This window comes from Sinocyclocheilus grahami, unplaced genomic scaffold, assembly GCF_001515645.1.
Source record: "Sinocyclocheilus grahami isolate Dianchi unplaced genomic scaffold, SAMN03320097.WGS_v1.1 scaffold326.1, whole genome shotgun sequence".
In the NCBI taxonomy this organism is placed as follows: Eukaryota; Metazoa; Chordata; class Actinopteri; order Cypriniformes; family Cyprinidae; genus Sinocyclocheilus; species Sinocyclocheilus grahami.
Window position 1 is genome coordinate 879,432 of NW_015505505.1, and position 20,322 is coordinate 899,753.

At 37.2% G+C, this 20,322-nt stretch overlaps 2 protein-coding genes across 2 annotated transcripts; both read left to right on the top strand.

The window, feature by feature from the left end:
• The first annotated feature begins 1,437 nt into the window (after positions 1–1,437).
• LOC107602413 (somatostatin receptor type 5) lies at positions 1,438–2,276 on the top strand. Its single transcript, XM_071582440.1, is given in 2 exon segments — positions 1,438–2,221; positions 2,223–2,276. Coding segments are annotated over 2 exon segments (819 nt in total). The 5' UTR covers positions 1,438–1,456.
• Positions 2,277–7,867: 5,591 nt separating this feature from the next.
• Positions 7,868–12,506, top strand: LOC107602437 (somatostatin receptor type 2-like). The gene is made up of 2 exons (XM_016294931.1): positions 7,868–7,994; positions 10,585–12,506. The coding sequence occupies exon 2, from the start codon at positions 10,647–10,649 to the stop codon at positions 11,787–11,789; it is 1,143 nt and encodes a 380-aa protein (XP_016150417.1). The 5' UTR covers positions 7,868–7,994; positions 10,585–10,646; the 3' UTR covers positions 11,790–12,506.
• The last annotated feature ends 7,816 nt before the right edge of the window (positions 12,507–20,322 follow it).

The window sequence follows — 20,322 nt, forward strand, 5'->3', positions numbered from 1 at the left end:
TGCGTGTCAGAGGAGGAACAGGACTGAGGTGATCGCTCATTACTCTTGCCCTTTTATCTGCAACCGTCTCCACCCACCGAGGCCTTGCGCGTGATAAATGATTCACTGACCGACAAACAAAGACAATCAGAGGGAAATATTAACACTGAAGGGGGGAACGCAGCACATTAAAACAAGCAGAGGGAGAGATTCATCACTCATCCTTTGGGGACGTATTTGGAAAGTGGGTGGCCCAGAGGGGAAGTTGGGGGTTGATCGGCTCAGATTGACCCCCCACTGAACTGCGAGGAAACAGAGGGGTGGAGAGAAGGAGGAAAATGAGAGGGAGTGAGCAAAGGAGTGTGAAAGAAAGGCTGGATGGACCTTCTGACAAGGGTGTTTAGTTATGAAAACAAAAGTATTGTAACAGATGGCACCCTGGAAACCTCATAACAGCGGATTGGAACGAGCCAGCGCAGCTTATGAGAGTCAACGGATGACTTTAGACACACACACACACACACACACACACACACACACACACTCTGGACGCTGCAGGGGGGATGTATAAGATCTCACTTGGAGAGTCAAACACCCACTAGATTTCTGCTTTGGAGTCTAGATCTTTCAACAAATATCCTACCACTCATTTGAGTTGGCCGTTTGTTTTTCCTCCAAGCTTATGCTGACATTGCTTCAAAGACCAACCGGGGACGTTCTTGAGATGGGAAAATAAACCAGCTTCAAGGACAAGGTGGATGCAAACCTGTGGAGATCAAGAACTAATTTAGGCAAGATCTGATACTCTTGATCTTCTCCTGCAAGGACTATAAACTACAAACGTTTTTTTGGCCAGAAAATTTGTCAAGTTACAATACATTTCCGCAACTTCTGCAAGGACTGTAAACTATTTTCTTCCAGAAATCTTGGCAATTTTTTAATAAGTTTGAACTCCTGCGAGGACTACAAACCATTGTTTTTCAGAACTTTTAGCAATCTCTAATACGTTTGAACTTCTCCTGCAAGGACTGACAACCATTTTTGACATTTTGGCATGCTCTAATGCATATAAACTTCTTCTGCGAGGACTAAAAATTATTTTTGACCAGAAATTGTAGCAAGCGCTAATGCATTTGAACTTCTTCTGCAAGGACTGCAAACCATTTTTGACATTTTGGCAAGTTCTGATACTTTTGAACTTCTCCTGCAACAACTATACCAACAATTTTTTGACATTTTGGCATGCTCTAACGCATATACACTTCTTCTGCAAGGATTACAAACCATTTTTGACATTTTAGCAAGCTCTATTGCATTCAAACTTCTTTTCCAAGGACTACAAACCATTTTTGACCAGAAATTTTGGCCAAATCTAATACATTTGAACTACTTCTCCAAGAACTACAAGCCATTTTTGACATTTCATCAAGATCTAATACACTTGAACTTGAACTACAAATAGTTTTTTTGACTAGAAATGGAAACCGCGAAACCTTTGGGAATGTTTTACGACAATGTTTCGATTCTAGATCTGGACAGCGCTGCGATAAACAACGTCTACATTCGGGAGGACTTCGATGCTTTCAGCGTCACCATGGCCGTCTTGTACCTGGCCGTGTGCATTGTGGGATTGGCCGGGAACTCGCTGGTCATCGTCACCATTCTGAAACTGGACAAAATGTCTTCTGCGACCACCGTCTACATTTTCAACTTGGCTTTGGCGGATGGACTCTTCATGGTGGGACTCCCGTTCATCGCCATCCAAAACTTCCAGGACCAGTGGATCTTCGGAGATGCTGTTTGTAAGCTGGTTATGGTTCTGGATGGCATCAATCAATTCACAAGTGTGTTCTGCTTAACGGTGATGAGTGTTGATCGCTATATGGCTCTGGTAGACCCGCTGCGTTTCGCTCGCTGGCGGACGCCGCGTCGGGCGAAGATCATCGCCGCATTAATGTGGTTCATCTCTCTGTTTCCAGTGCTTCCAATGGCTATTCACTTTTCCGCCACCTACGGTTTGTGCACCGTTGACCCTCATATTGCATCTGAGTCCTGGTGGTTGGCCTTTCTTAGCTACACATTCGTACTGGGCTTCGCCTTGCCGTTCACCGTAATGATTGTGTTTTACACGGCACTTCTAGTGACTCTGAGAAACGCCAGACAGCAAACGTCTTCTTCAATGGAAAGTCACAGGTTTGAGACACAGGTAACCAAGATGGTGGTGGCGGTTGTTTTGGTGTTTGGCATCTGCTGGCTGCCGTTCTACGTCTTCAACTTTTGCTCCCTGCACCGAATAGACCTGGTGCTCGATTTCACGCGTGGCTTTGAGTTTGTGGTGCTGCTGTCGTACTCGTGGAGCTGCGCCAATCCAATACTGTACGCATGTCTGTCGGAAACATTTCGAAGGCATTTCCACGCCCTCCTCTGCCCTCACAAGAGCTCACGGACTCACTTTGACAGAGACACCGAGGGGTTTGTCTTGCACGACACCAATGTACAAAGCACGCTAGCTTAGTACGTCTCTGTTTACATGTAAATATTTCGAAGGGTTTGTGTTGCAATGCATTCCCACTTTGTAAACAGACAATCCTTGCTTGCCACATTTGTCTGTTACACTGTCTCTGTGATTGCTTTTGCTTCTATGCAATAGAGAAAAAGACATGAGCAGACTGAGTCATGATAAGTGGCGAGTGGAAGTCGATAACTCACCTTATGCTGCAGCAACGCTCTTTTACCACTAAAGCAAAGTTGCTTGCTTTCCATGCAAAGGAAGGGCCGTGTTGTAAAGGATGATTATGTAATTTCTGCTCTACTGTACAATTGCTGTCATACTGATTGTGGACTTCAGGATGGTGTCATGGTTGTCATGGCATCCAGCTTGGACCAAATATTTGAGGACTTTTGTGTGACTGTTGCCGAATGACACATGAAAAAAGAATGTGGTTGTGAATTTGTTTGAAAACAGTTGATAAATGAGCTGTTAATGGGCAACACTGGTTTAAATGACCATGTGTTATTAATTATCTATACAATATCTAAACAGGGTAATGTATATTTTTATGATTTGATTTTTATATATATTTTAGCTAACGTTTTTTTGCTAAAATTCTTTATTTGGTTCGACAGGATGTCACACCAAGAAACCAGAAGTAATTACGCTTTGTAATATATTCTAAACTTATGATTAGAAATTAACAATTTACCCTTGCTTCCAGTGTATCACGGTATTTTGGCAATATTTTATGTTTATGGTTTATGACGATATTTTACTTTATTGCATGTATGGAACACTTGCATATAATCATCCAAAACATATGGATTTTTACTTTATACAGATGTAAATTATCATTGTTCAGAAACATTAAAATTCACAGCTAACAACAGAGTGTGCAATTCTCTTTAAGTAAGTCGCATGCATTTTTTAAACATTTATGAATCTCTCAGCACATCCTACCAAAGATTAAAGTGAAAGTTTTCAGATTAAACTTTCAGAGAAAAAAACATGCATCCAATTTGAGCCGTTTCTGCTTTAAAATGTATAAATGTATAACCGCTTACAGAGAAAAACATGAAGTTTGACTCAGACTGGTATTAATATCTTGACTTGCAACTGAGAAATGCATTGAGAAAATGCTCCACAGAACTTCTTTGTCTCACATCTGGCCCACATTTGAAATGTTATAAACGTGTTGTTTTTGCTGCAGTTTTATAGGCAGCCCAGGTGCAATACAAGCCTATAACATACCTTTCCTTACTCAGTATTCATGACTAAAGGGAAACCTGCAAGCATAAAACTTTTCTCATTAAAATTAGGGTACGAACAAACATGCATACATGTATATGCATACACTTTTCCTTAAAATGACCATAGTTGCCAGTCATCCTGTTAAAAATAAAAAAATAAAAAAATAAATATGCATACATATATAAGACAGGACTTGGTGGGAGACAGCATGCTTAGATTAGAACACTTAAAATGCTTCATTCCCATGTACAAATGTAGAAGAAGAGTGTCCCATGGCTCCATGATGAATATGTTTTCGTGACGATTGTCAAAAAATTATACCTCTGACATAAAACAGATGCAATCTAAGATCACCAAATCTTCCAAAAAATGATTTATATACAAAATTAGAAGCTTGGCAATGGCTCTCACACGCATTATGTCCCGAAACAATTTTAAATAACATCTCTCAGGAGGTTATGGGATCACGTCCCTCATTACTCTCACCAAAATCAGCATGCATATTATGTCACAAGCAACTACGAACAAATAGGAAAAAAAATGTATTATGTAAAACTCTATCTAGAATAAAAAAGTCCCTCCTCCAATATTACGTGACATCAAGCAACTCTGATTTAAATGCATGTAGACATGAGCAAAATATACTTTAATTCACAGTCCTGGTTCTTTGTTTTTTTTGTGTCGTACTTGTCCAAAACGCTTTGTTTTAACCCTAGTTAGCAGTTCAACATACTCTAGTTAACAACAAAACCGTCCTCTAGTTCAGCTGTCACTTCTCTGTCACTCTGTCGCAAAAAGAGATTTCATTTATTGTTCCCAACGTTTGGCTGTGCACCTTAGAAAACATCCTTTTAAACTCCTAGCTGTTTGACTATAATCATGTATTATCAGTAGTTATCACTGTGCCTACACTGACAAAGGCTTTTAATTGGGCCCTTGGGCGTCACATGTCCAGTGCAGGCCTATAATGTATTTCAGTAATAAAATGAATAGGTTCGTCTCCTGAGGCACTTATTCAAGACAGTAAGACAGCTCTATACAGTTTATTAAAACAACACAAGGTTGGGGCTTAAAGAAAAAAATAATGATGAAAAATGCATTTAACAAAATGCCTCATTTTGGATTCATCTTCTGTTTGATGAATGGCAACTTAAAAAATTTACATTTGAGGGTGATGTGACTCAAACCAAACAGTAGTTTTCTTAATGACTCTCTGACAATCAAACATGTTCTTGAACAGATGTATTTAGCTTTTACTGGAAATATAATGGAAATCTTATGCTCACTCATTTTTATTGACATGCAGGCTGTTGATCCAGCGGCGTTGCAATGCAATTTTCCGATTATAGTCTAAAGCTCGTTATATTTTTGAAGTTTCAAATAAGTTTCTCTACACAAACAATGTCTTATGAGTTATGATTTTATTTTGCCCGTGATGAAAGCTGCACTGCTTTCGAATTGTTTTTCTATGTAAACAGGTGCAAGACGAATGTGAATGACATAAATACGTTCTGCATGAACAGCCTTTATGCTTTTATTTAGCTCACCCTCATTAAGTCCTTGTTTTAAGTGGCCGATATTTATAGCTAGCTGTTTCGACCTGTAGGTGGGACTGTTATCAGTCGGCGGGTTTCAACAAACTGTCATTGATTCAAAGAACTAATAATGAAATTGTTTAAGAAAATCAATAAATGAAACCTAAAAAGTCTGAATTCTATGCAGACAGATTCTATGCAGACTGTGTTAACAGTTAAATAGAACACACACTTGGCTTTGTGGGCTTCTTCTTCTTCTTTCTAGTCTAGTTTATTCAGTTTGTGGAGAATTTTGTCACTACAAACTACTATTTTCATGCTATTGAAATAATTCGACAAAATACAATTAAAATATGATGCACAAAAGCTATGGATTTTTATGGTCTTGAAACAAAGTGTTGTAAATATATGCATAATGAGTTGCGTCTGTTTATTGCCGTTGCCACAGTTTACCTTTCATCAAGGCTTTTCATGACTTATCTGCCATTGACCTTTAACCCCATATATTCTCAGTTTCTGCTCTTGTTGACTAAGTGCTGTCAGAGGTGAAGGCCCGCTGGTGTTCACCATTTCTCTTCTGTTAGGATGAAGGATTTCAGTTCTGTTAAAGCAGAAGATACTATAACTACACTCTAAAAAATGCTGGGTTGTTTCAACCCAACTTTGGGTCAAATATGGACTAACCCAACTTTTGGGTTAAAAATGTAATGTAAAAATTGAACCCAATGGTTGGGTTAGTCCATATTCGACCCAAAGTTGGTTTGAAACAACCCAGCATTTTTTAGAGTGTAATCTCAATTTTCAGATTTTTGTAACTTGAATGTGCAAGGCTTTCCGTTTTCATTCCCTTACAGTTATTTGCTGTACAAATGCTGCTTGATATTGCAAACTGGCATTTGTTTTCATTCATTGTAATTCCCAATTGCTGGGTTTGTCCCTATTTTACCCAGCACTGGGTTGTATTTAACCCAGCATTTTTTAGAGTGCACACGTACATCTCAGAGACGTCTATTTTACGTCTGTATTTACATCTGTAAGATGTCTTTTTCAAAGTGTTTGCTCATCTGCAATACGTCTATAGGACTCTTCCTATGCAGATGTCAATGCATGACGTTTAGAAGATGTCTTTAACTGGAGACACTGCATTGTTTTTTCATGCACCTGTCAAGTTTGAGATTTCGGGCTTTTTGGTTTTTCATAAAGTGTTTTTTTCAGATTTGTGGAAAGAAAACATCCAAAAGACACCGTTCAGTGTTTCTTTTATAGCACTTTATCTATTTGTTTCAATAGATTTCAATTACAATACATGTTTTTAAAGGCCGTTTTCTCAAAATGTTGTTTTTTGTCCTACACCGAGCCATAAATCTCCACTTCAGTAGCACTTACACACACCAGACTTTACATTTTTATTCCTATAGTCTATATCCTGAAGGTTTTTCCAGAGGGATTTGTTCATATATAATTTGCTTGATTATATGCAACATTTTAATACCCAAACAATTGTGAAAATATAGTGTTGTCTGTCCAGTCGAGCCTTTTCTGAATTATGGAGTGACAAAAATGAGATACCCCAAATTTCCTCTGTAAAAACTTTTTGATATGTCAAAAAAATTAAACAAGAATACTGACATCATCCAGTGTTTAGATTTTTGTACTAGATATGTATGCAAATTAGCACATATTTAATTAAATAATGACTCATTTGCATATTTAAACCTAACATTTTAGAAAACGTGTAATACAAAAAATGTTTGCAAATTGCAATTATCAATGTAATCAATCAGCTGGGTATGTAAGGCGATAACTATTAGTTGTTGTTTTTTTTACCTTATTCACCTGCACTGTCTTTATGATTTAGAGCATGCATGTAAAGTTGACATCTTATAGACGTCTATCAGATGTTTGTACACAGCAGATGCTTTCCAGATGAAGAGATCTTTAACAGACATCTTGCAGACGTACGTGTGCTATCTGGGATTCATTATAAGAACCTTAAACATACTGCGAAAATAGCGCAAATAGTTTTTCCATTTACTGCACTTTGTTATTCAATTAGTTTTTTTTTTTTACCAATAGCGGCTAATGGAACAAAAGCTTATTTCCCCGTTTCATAGAGCTTAATGTGTCCGTTTTACAGCTTGGTGCAAGTTTCGAGTTCACACTGTATAGTACAACAACCTCTTTTATCTCAAAGAATGCAGGGAAGATATGATTTCTCATGATATGACGCATTTAACGTTTTTGAATGTATTCCCACATGCATTTATTTTAATTCCAATCTAATTTTAAACATCTTTTTTGGGGGAGGGGGGATTCGTATAAATAATTATTTTGACCCCTGCCATATTCCCGTATCCTTATCAAGACCACACAGCAAAAACAACCGAATATAGCCTTTCACGTCGTTGAGATGAATGCATCTCGTGCGCGGCGCAGGGTATATGAAGAAGCGCGAGCGCTCGGCGGATCAGCAGCTCCACCTGCACGCGGACTGGTTTAGCTTGTTTCCCACAGAAGTAACGATCGCTTGTTATCTGAGGCGAACTGCCGGTGTGCTGACGCACGAACGCACGCGCGCGGGCTTATCAGGAGGCGTCAGGTCCGAGCGTCGTTTATTCTTAGGTGGATTTCGCACTTGCTCGTACAGTTCTGCGGTGATGTTATGGTGGTCAGTGGAAGCATGTGAAGCCGTTATATTCCAGGAATGGATCTCCAAAGGTGTCCAAAAACTACAGGTAAATAATTAAAATGAAATGCATCAGTGCATGGGTTTAAAATGGCCTTTTTTAATGTGTATTTATTTGTTTATTACAGCTTTCTAATTCGCATGGCATGCAGTTGTCAGTATATTATTTATTATTGAACTTTTTATGTGTGCATAAAAAGTGAACGCTAGTAATTCTACCAATTTTGAATAGACGTTTTTAGGTAAAACTGTTAAACTAGTCGTAGGTGGCTGTTTTAGCTAATGCCAAAATGATTTTGATTCATATTTGCCATTTTGCCATGATATATTTAGACATGTCGTGTACTGGTTGAAAATCATATGATAGCCACTGTAGAATGAGGAAACAGAATAGTCTATTTAATTGCTAAATAGATGATTGAACCGTCAAAGAGAGTCTGTTTAAGTGTAGGAAACTATGATTTGATCTCAGCTGGGTTTCTGTAGAGCTGTTCTTTCTCAGTTTAAGATGCTGTGGTAATGTATGGGATGAAAACAGACATGATTTGGATGGACACTGCAGTACCTCACTTTTAGATTCATTCATTCGTTCATCTGAGCCTTGGATGAGCTGTGAAGCCAAATTAAGTCTGCATCATTTGTTAGAGGATCTCTAGATCAAATAGTTCTGCTGTTTACTCAAAATGGCCTTTTTTAATGTGTATTTATTTGTTTATTACAGCTTTCTAATTCGCATGGCATGCTGTTGTCAGTATATTATTTATTATTGAACTTTTTATGTGTGCATAAAAAGTGAACGCTAGTAATTCTACCAATTTTGAATAGACGTTTTTAGGTAAAACTGTTAAACTAGTCGTAGGTGGCTGTTTCAGCTAATGCCAAAATGATTTTGATTCATATTTGCCATTTTGCCATGATATATTTAGACATGTCGTGTACTGGTTGAAAATCATATGATAGCCACTGTAGAATGAGGAAACAGAATAGTCTATTTAATTGCTAAATAGATGATTGAACCGTCAAAGAGAGTCTGTTTAAGTGTAGGAAACTATGATTTGATCTCAGCTGGGTTTCTGTAGAGCTGTTCTTTCTCAGTTTAAGATGCTGTGGTAATGTATGGGATGAAAACAGACATGATTTGGATGGACACTGCAGTACTTCACTTTTAGATTCATTCATTCGTTCATCTGAGCCTTGGATGAGCTGTGAAGCCAAATTAAGTCTGCATCATTTGTTAGAGGATCTCTAGATCAAATAGTTCTGCTGTTTACTCAAAAAAAAAAAAAGATCAATTAAACCAATATTTGCTAGGGCAAAAGTCAATGAGCTGCAGAAACCATGCACACAGACAAGGTAAAGTCCTTGTTTATCCAAAGTTTTAGATCAAACCTGTTAGCAGTTTTGACAATCCAGCAGCACGTGACCTTAAAATTGCAGGGCAAGTAAAACGTCTGTCTTTGGATCCATAATCAGTTTTGATAAAAAGGCTGTTTACATGGTCACTTCATGCATTTTCACTTGGCCACATAAATGTGTTTTGTATATTGCTTTTATTTGTATGTATCTCAGCAGAACAGATATAAATCCAGTCTACTGTTCGCTCGTGATATGCAAATATATTAGAATTCACATTTCTATTGCATGCTTTTTTCACTCCATAAATAGCGATTCTTTTTTTGAGATTCATGGTTGCTCCATCCATGTGTCTTATCCACTCGTATGTGGGTTGTGGGACTCCCAAACTTTAGTATGCTGACGTAAACCCATTTATCTTGTATCCGGCTCAAATGCATGAAGTGAAAATACTAATATAGATTCTCAGATGAAATATAAAGTTTTTAAAATTTCTACAATTTTGTGGTGTGCATTGAACTATCATATTAACATTGAGTCTGAATTCAATTAGTTCATTCTTATGTGGAAATAAGGGCTACAGTGCAGCTTAAAATTGCAGGGCAAGTAAAACGTCTGTCTTTGGATCCATAATCAGTTTTGATAAAAAGGCTGTTTACATGGTCACTTCATGCATTTTCACTTGGCCACATAAATGTGTTTTGTATATTGCTTTTATTTGTATGTATCTCAGCAGAACAGATATAAATCCAGTCTACTGTTCGCTCGTGATATGCAAATATATTAGAATTCACATTTCTATTGCATGCTTTTTTCACTCCATAAATAGCGATTCTTTTTTTGAGATTCATGGTTGCTCCATCCATGTGTCTTATCCACTCGTATGTGGGTTGTGGGACTCCCAAACTTTAGTATGCTGACGTAAACCCATTTATCTTGTATCCGGCTCAAATGCATGAAGTGAAAATACTAATATAGATTCTCAGAATTCAGGGATGAAATATAAAGTTTTTAAAATTTCTACAATTTTGTGGTGTGCATTGAACTATCATATAAACATTGAGTCTGAATTCAATTAGTTCATTCTTATGTGGAAATAAGGGCTACAGTGCAGAATTAATATATGCCCGAACGTCTACAAGACTGTGTGTAAACTGGCAGAATTTGGTTGGATTTGGTTTTACTTTTATTCAAGACAAAAAAGGCAGATCTAGGTGTGATATTTTCCAAACTATGTATGAGCTTGGTTGTTAACTCGGATCTCTTGTTTTTATAAATGCACACAGGTTTCGCATTAAACTGCAGACTCTCTTTCCCTGGTGAATAAACACTGCCAAACACTGCCAAAATGGACACGAAATGGACGTTTATGCCCAATTCCAACATTTCCCTCCCTGACCGCCTGCTCAATGATAGTTTCTTCCCTGGGAACGAGTCTGACTTTGGTCTGGAGATTTACCCTCACAATAGCACCCACCCTGGCTTCGACCAAACCAGCTCGGCAGTCATCACGTTTGTGTACTTCGTCGTCTGCGCGGTGGGGCTCTGTGGGAACGCCCTGGTCATTTACGTCATCCTGCGCTACGCCAAGATGAAGACCGTCACGAACATCTACATTCTGAACCTGGCCGTGGCGGATGTCCTGTGCATGCTGAGCTTGCCTTTCATCGCCATTCAGCTCTCGCTGCTCCACTGGCCCTTTGGATCGGCGATATGCCGCGTCGTCCTAACCGTGGACTCCATGAACCAGTTCACCAGCATCTTCTTTCTGACGGTCATGAGCTTCGATCGATACTTGGCCGTGGTGCATCCGATCAAATCCACCAAATGGCGAAAGCCGCGCATGGCCAAAATCATCAGCCTGGCCATGTGGGGCATCTCTCTGCTGGTCAACCTACCGATTATGATCTACAGTGGTGTGAACACCAAAAAGAATGAGGCAAGGACGTGTACCATGTTGTGGCCGGAGCCACAGAACACCTACTACACCGCTTTCATCTTCTACACCTTCTTCATGGGGTTTTTCTTACCACTGATAGTCATCTCCATGTGCTACCTGCTCATCGTCATAAAGGTGAAATCCTCCGGCATGCGAGTCGGCTCCACCAAACGAAAGCGCTCTGAGCGGAAAGTCACCCGTATGGTGTCTATCGTAGTAGTGGTGTTCGTCTTATGCTGGTTACCTTTCTACGTATTCAACGTGACCTCTGTGACCGGAACCGTTCCCACCACAACTGTGCTGAAGAGCACCTTTGACTTCGTGGTGGTGCTGGGTTACGCCAACAGCTGCGCCAACCCCATCCTCTACGCCTTCTTGTCGGACAACTTCAAGAAGAGCTTCCAAAACGTCCTGTGTCTTAAAAGAGTCGGCGGCTTGGATGAGATCGAGCGCAGCGACAGTCGACAGGACAGGACTCGAATGGTCAACGACGTCATGACGGAAACGCACAACGCCGCGCTGCTCAACGGAGATCTTCAAACCAGCATCTGAGGAGATAAAAGCCACTGCTGAGATAGATGTTACATGAAATCTGTTCGTTAAACCACCTGCGCTGGGAGAGATTTAGTATTTTAGAACAACAACACACATCTAAACGCAACCCAAACCACATTTTTAGGACATCCTAGTGTCTTAAAATGTCCATTTGCATGAACTTGATCTGACTTTTCATGTATTTAAGTGATGAGCAAACGAATGTTGTTTACTGTAAATAACTCTATTCGGTGTAACTGTCTGAAGAAATTCTGAAGCTGTTGTGTTTCTTATGTGTGTATGTTCACTTCAGTGCCAAAATTGTCTTTAATGTTAAGAGATAAGTCTACCGCCAATTCAAGATCACGGCCCTCATTAGATAAACATGATTTCATTCTCTTTATGGAAACACAAGGCCAAGCTTGTTAGAGGCTTCTTATTATTCAAGGCTTTCTGTGATGATGAATACAAGATGAGTGAATGCTTGACAAGGCCAAATCACTGAATATAAAACATCTCCGAAATCTAAAAAGATGTATGTTTCGGTAGCATATTTATTTGTTGTTTGTTTAGTGAATTATGCTTAGAATATCTTGTTTACATGCATATCATTTCGCCTCTGGTTCCCAGTAGAGTTTTATTTTGGTAGAACAAATGTTCATAAGGTTCAGAGGAGACGGGGAGGAAAAGATGGGCTCTGTTACAAAACTTACTAAGCTTCCTACTTAAACAGCATTATATGCCGCTCCAAAAAGTGTAGGCAGCACCATTTAAGAGACCTCCTTCTTGGGACATTTCTAAGGCTGTGTTTATACAGTATCCTTCATAAAAAAGGCAATCTAAGAATGCACAGTGAAACAAAAATCACAGGTAAGTCTAATTAAAATGGACTATTTTAGCCATATTTTGTGTGTTATGTGTTTGTATGCTTATTAGAGGATTGCTGTTACCTTTGCAGCATACTAATGCCTGAATCAGGAGTCATTATGGCCATAAATGCACACTAGGTTTTGAAACAGAGCTTTAGATTAATGTTTAGTTTAATTTAGAGCTTTATCATTACCTGACCTTTAGAAAGTTATAGAACTTTTTATTATGTTCTAATTGTGCAAATAAAGTATGAAGTCACCGTATGGCCATTGGTGGCACTAAATCAGCATTCATCATCTGGCAAATGAGATGCAAAGAAATCCTCGCTCCTGCTGTCACAAACACAAGTCCTTGCTCACTCATAGCAATGAGTGTCAGTGAGCCAGACAGAGAATGCAAGAGGGCATGCAGTTCACTAGTTATTCTGAGAAAAGTATTCCAACAAGTGCATAATTACGCAGTTCTTCTTGTAAAAAATATACCTCATTATAAAACATAAGATGTACAGCCTTTAACCATCATTGTGCTGAATGCATCCCGTCACAATAATGTGGAAGCATCACTACACATGGACTGTTCTGTGGTGACGATGAATTGCATCAGAGCAGCTGCTTTACATGTGCATTGCTTGGAGGACTTTAAAAACAATTATTTATTCTAGCAAGGCTGATAAAACGACGCTGCAAGTGCCTTAAATAATCACTCAGAAACCGTGTGCGTTCATTCATAGAGCTTTAACAATAAACCCTCCACCTGAATGTACAATCAATTCATCTGCTGTTGTGTGCTTGTAAATAAGTTGCTGATTTAAAGCCGCTGTTGCTCACAAAGCTGTATAATGTGTAAATATTGAGCTGGTGTCAAGAGAACGTATTCCGCTCATGCCCATTTGAGGGGGTTAGATCATTTTAACATTTGCGAAGGGCTAAAACTGAACTTGTTTACTTTAGTGTGTCTGATTTCTAAAGGCCAGAATCAGATCTGTTACGCTGCAAGTGTTGCAAAGTGAATGAGTTCACGTTCAGCTTTTTTCTAGGATCAAAACAAACACATTTTGAGACCTGGGGAAATACTGATGACGGCAAAGTGGTTATTTGTCAAGTACTTTGAGTTGAGTTCAGTGTGCCTTTGACCGGGTGTGTGACAGTGTGTCATGTTTCCGTGTTGTATCTCATGTCAAGTTGCCTAGAGTTCTCTGGTGAGTCTGATGGTGTGGGTACAAAAGCATTAACTTAATGTTAATGACAGATTTCAAAGATGTCTGTCATTCTTCATCATACCATACATCTGTTTGATTAAAGGAACAGTGCACCCAAAAATGAAAATTGACTAAAAATGCGCTGAGACGTGCCTGTCATTCTCCTCGTTGCTAAGCTGCCACAGCTCAATTCTGGCCCAGCTGTTTATTTTAAAGATCCAATTTATTACAATCCACTTAAGCAGAATAATCCTCAGGTCTAATTAAATGATTCCTCACACACTCTTGTTGTCAGGTCATTTGTGGATATTAATAAAATTTTACAAAGGCGCAACCCCATTTTAAACGATCCTTTCTTTAAGTAGAGAACATTACATATTTGATAACTTTTAACTATAAAATGTTATAATAAGGTCTCATTTGTTAGTATGAGCAATGCATTGTCTAACATAAACCAGTGATACGTTTTGAAGCAATTATTAATATTGGTTAATGCACTAATAGAAATACAATTATATTGTACAATTACATATGATTTAAAAACATATTAGTACAATTAAATGATTCCTCACACACTCTTGTTGTCAGGTCATTTGTGGATATTAATTAAATTTTACAAAGGCGCAACCCCATTTTAAACGATCCTTTCTTTAAGTAGAGAACATTACATATTTGATAACTTTTAACTATAAAATTTTATAATAAGGTCTCATTTGTTAGTATGAGCAATGCATTGTCTAACATAAACCAGTGATATGTTTTGAAGCAATTATTAATATTGGTTAATGCACTAATAGAAATACAATTATATTGTACAATTACATATGATTTAAAAACATATTAGTAAATTTTGAAATGAACATAGATGATGATTAATAAAGGCTGTAGGAGTATTGTTCATTGTTAGTTCATGTTTAGTTAATAAATGAAACCTTAATGTAAAGTGTTTCCCATTTAACATCACAGTTGTTTTAAAGCTTTAATCAAAATACTAAATAATGCAAATTACCAAAATGTAATATTATGCCATTTGTGAGGTGCAGTATATAATATTCTAAAGTTATGTGTATGCATTTGTGTTTAAAAGTGGCTGGTCATGTAAAATAATCATGTACAATAATCCCCAGTTTACAAACATATTAAATTCAACAAAGTCAAATTCAACACAACTGACTAACTGCTGTAATGACACATCAGAAAATCTTGACTTATAAAGATGTATGACAAAAAATTATTTTTTTTTGCAATTATATTGTTGCAAAATGTCTCCCTCTGTTGTCCAGTTTGGGTTTCGCTTTCTATTTAAAAAAATAAAGCATTGTAGACTTGCCTTTGATGGCTTTGTATCTTTTGGCTTGTATATGGATTATGCATCATGTTTATGACCTGTAGTTATTGACAATTGTTGAGAATCATGTGATTGAGTAACCGCCAACCTTTTTCAGTGTTGTTATTGACAAAAATGAAATGCATTACATTCATTTACCAAACAAATAAAGGCTAGTGTGTGAACAATGCTCAGGTTGACTCGTGTATATGCAAATCAAGCTCAGTATATTTACAACCCAGTGAATGCAATGCAAGTGTCTTTTTTTTTGCTCAGTTTATGACTGTATGATTATAATATGTATATTTACTAAATTATTATATGCATTTATTTAAACAAAAATACAGTACAAAATGTGAAATATTATTACAATTTAAAATAAGTGTTTTCTGTGTGAATCTCTGTTAAACTGTAATGTATTTCTGTGATGCGCAGCTGTATTTTCAGCATCATTCCTCCAGTCTTCAGTGTCACATGATCTTCAGAAATCAGTATAATATGCTGATTATTAGAAGCATTTCTGATTATTATCAATGTTAAAGACACAATGTTTTTGTGGAAACTGATGCATTTTATTTTTCAAGATTCACAGGTGAATAGAAAGTTCAAAAGAACAGCATTTATTTGACATAGAACTCGTTTGTAACATTACAAATGTCTCGACTGTCACTTTTGTTCATTTCAACGCGTCCTTGATGACTACAAATATTAATTTCCTAAAAAAATAAAAAATCTTAGTGATCCTAAACGATTTGAACGGCACTAAATAAAACTATTAGGCAATATCTAGATCAGCATATTACTGGCATACTTCAAATATACATATTTTTATGGACAGTTTTAGGTTTATTGTAAAGTATAATCAATAAATAGGCTACTATTAACATCAAATGAAACCCCTGTGCCTTGCAACTAACATTTAAACCTCGTGTTTCTCTTTGATGGCACACAATGAAACCAAAGACATTAGTCAAAGCAGTGTTTATTCAAAACGAGGCTTTTGCTGTCATTCGGAGTCAACAGGTGTGGAGTATGGACCCAGTTCTTCCTGCGAGGACACACCATCTGTCTCTGTGGCTCAGTGTCTGCGCTGTCATGCTCTCCAGACCTTCCTGTTGCCAGTAGAATAGGTTTTCTGCCGGTTTCTGTAGGTAGTCTAAGAAAAACACTCGTCTACTTGAGGTCTATTTAAAAGAACTGCAGGTGCAAGGATGTGCTCAAATGAGTGTGCGATCAGTTTCGGCTTGAATCCAACACCGTGTCGATTTGGTGTCTGTGTGAAATAAAACAGTTCGGGGACGCTCTTTGTGTTGTCTGCAAACATTGGGGAGCTTTATTCATCTTTTGAAACAAAACTCCAGCGATGTGTCCCCCGAGGATAATGCATCTTCATTTTATTCCTGACTCATCTTTATATGAATAATTTCTCTCCCTCGTCTAGTCATTTAGTTCACGTTACAGCATGAGAGCGTTCAGCTGGAAGATCATTTGTTTGAATCTGTCTTTAAAATTCTGTTTCATGAGCGCCTACAAGAAACAGAAGCCGCGTGATGCATCATAATTACCTGAAACAAGAGCTAGTACTAGCTTATGTCTGGCATTTGTCAGTTTCCAGACCACACTTAGTCAAAAAGTTACTGTGACGATGCTCTGATCAAACAAATAACTTGTTCAAAAATGTTTTTAAACAATTTGACATTAAAATATTCTAAAATATACAGTTATTTTAAACAAATAACATGGCATTAAAATATCATTCAATATATATTGAAAAACATTTACTGAACTAAATATTATACATATATTATTACAATATATGTGTGACCCTGGAGCACAAAACCAGTCATAAGGGTAAATTTTTTTAAATTGAGATGTATACATCATCTGAAAGCTGAATAAATCATCTTTCCATTGATGTATGGTTTGTTAGGATCGGACAATATTTGTCTGAGATGCAACTATTTGAAAATCTGGAAACTGAGGGTGCAAAAAAATCGAAATATTGAGAAAATCATCTTTAAAGTTGTTCAAATGAAGTTCTTAGCAATGCATATTACAAATCAACCATTAAGTTTAGATATATTTACAGTAGGAAATGTACAAAATATCTTCATGGAACATGATCTTTACTTAATATCCTAATGATTTTTGGCATAAAAGAGAAATGTATAATTGTGACCCATACAATGTATTGTTGGCTATTGCTACAAATATCCCCCAGCGACTTAACACTGCTTTTGTGCTGCAGGGACACATATTAATACAGGGTCACACATTGGGACATTAATTAAATAATCAAAGTTTTTTCAGAAATGTGATCTGTAATAAAAGCAGTTGCAGCAGTGTCATCTCATGAGGCTCAGTGTGGTTTTATTCAAATCATCTGCTGGTACAAATAGTCCCCCACTCACAGAAAGCTGATTCAGACCCCCTCATGTCTTCATTCTCACTGGAGGTAAGTGCTCGCTAATGTCTGAGTGAATGTGCTTCATGTAAACAGGCTATTTATACAGATTCACAACACTTATGAAGCCGACTTACAGCAAAAAACAATCCTGAAATCTACAATTAAGATTAATGCAACACTTCATAAGATCAGATGACCGATTGTAATCCAAAAGTCTTACATTATAATTTCCTGTAAAAAACATAACTTTTGAATATTGTTTATAAACAATGAAATAAGTAACAGCATTTGCTTTTATAATTACGGTAGATGACGGTTCAGTGTTTTTGCAACCCTTCTGAATATATCTTTGTGCCAGTTGTGCTCAGTTTATTCATTACAGTATGATGTTAAAATTCATTAGTAATACTTTTTCAAAATATTGAATATGATTTTGGTGTAACTTAGATTGATGTTCAAAACTTTACTCTGGCTTAAATATAATTTTATTAGTATATACATGTATGTATGCTTGTAATCATTAATATTTATTTTTTTATAAAGATTTATGAACAGCAGCCTTGTTCTCTACGGCACACCACTTAGAATGACCTTCAAACCTTTTGTCTAGATGTCATTTGTTATATATGCGCATGTATATTTGTGCTTGTTTGTTTATTTCAGATTCTCTGATGGCTCGGGTGGATGAAGCGTCTCAAGAGGGCAGTGTGACTGTGACTCAGGACCCGCCGAAGGCCACAGAAACCTGCGTCTACTGCTTCTCCGAGCCGCCCGGCCATCACCCGGTTCAGACCGGGCCGTTCAGGATCATATGTTCACCGACACAAACAAGCATATGATAATAACGCCAGATCCGCACGCTGAGGAATAGAAAGCATGAAACTCTACTGCACACGTCATTCCTCAAGCCTTCCTATGGAAACGTGACTTCACTTCAGTTTTAATAAAATTAAGTTAATGCTGTTTTCAATAGAGCACAACACACTTTCAAGGCCTCTTGATTCTGAAAGTAGCGTCCCCAGTCATGTTGGGAGGTTACACTCTAAAAAAATGCTGTGTTGTTTCAACCCAACTTTGGGTCAAATATGGACTAACCCAACTTGTGGGTTAAAAATGTAATTTAAAAATGTAACCCAATGGTTGGGTTAGTCCATATTTGACCCAAAGTTGGGTTGAAACAACCCAGCATTTTTTAGAGTGTACTTTGGAAATCTAATAATAGGTTACAGATTACAAGTTACCCTGTTTAAAATGTAACAAGTAGTGTAACTATTTCAATTACTTTAAAGTAGTGTAATGGAGTACTTCTCTAATGAATGTTTCCAACCGTTATATTCTCAAACATTTAAAGCAGGCAGGGTTAACATTACAGTAGTGCTCAACACTGAACACAAAACCCTTCCTCACTTGAATTAAGATGATAAAGATTTGATGTTAAAGCACAGCCACCACAAAATCAGACTTTGAGATCGTTGTTGTGTTAAATGCAGATTTAAAATCATAAGATGTAGTTTAATAGCTGCGATACTGTTTTTGAAACAACTCTCTGCATAGCTATGACAGGCATCTAACAATGCCTTGGGGGAACAAAAAAGTTAATCTTAAAATATAAAATGTATACATAAACCCAAATAGGAAATAAAACGGTTATCGAATAAGCATGTGTCCTGTTCAACTCCTGAAACATTGGCGTCTCATATTTTAAAGCAGTCACGGTAATTTGGGAAAGAAATCAATTAAATTGTGTGTTAACACTTTATTTTAAGGTGGCCTTGTTACACGTTACATGAACTTACTATTATAATAACTAATTATGCATAATCACATGCAAGTAACCCTAACCCTAAAGTAAATGCATGTAGTTAATTAATATTACTCAGTACTTAAATGTATAACTACACTGTAACAAGGACACCTTAAAATAAAGTGTAACCAAATATGAGCAGCTTTGCACATTCTGGTTTCCACGGTATATGTATATGTGTATACACACACACACACACACACACACACACACCACACACAGTGCTGGGGAGTAACTGATGTACATGTAATCTGGATTACGTAATCAGCATTTTAAAATGCTCATAATCAGATTACTTTATGGATTGCATATTATTTGATCTCATGATGCAGGGCTTCCCAAACTTTTTTGCAGGTCAAACCCTTTGACCTTAAATATTTACTTGAAGTCCCCCTGAGCTTTAAAGTTAATATTTCAATCATTTAACGACACATTTGCTTGTTTCTCTGATGTCGTTTAATGGTCACATCACGTAAAAAAACCCAAAAACATTTCTAATGTAAGAATTTAGCTCGCAAGTAATCTAGAAGTAATCCAAAATTAGTCCGAACACATCTAAATTACATCGTTGATTACAATTTTCATCATGCAATGATCACAATCTGTACGTAATCTCCCCAGCACTGTGGTAATATAGTATTTTAATAGAAATTCAGCTACTGAACATGATTTTGTGGTTTTCATTTAACAACATCAGAGTTGTATGCATCTTGAAATGTTCATAATCAGCTTTTCATTAGAGAAAAATTTATATTTCGTCTTCTGGAACCTTCTGTGGTTGTTTAAGGCAGGACACTACAGGTGAATGAAAATTAACTAAAATATCACCATATTTTCCCCAACTGATTAATTACAGTACATTAAAAGAAATAGTTTTATAATACAAGTTACACACACACACACACAGGTGCCCACATACCTGCATGTGCGCACACACACACACAC

What these genes read in the sequence shown, in the direction of transcription:
- LOC107602437 (XM_016294931.1), top strand. Translation starts at nt 10,647, where the DNA reads ATGGACACGAAATGGACGTTTATGCCCAATTCCAACATTTCCCTCCCT.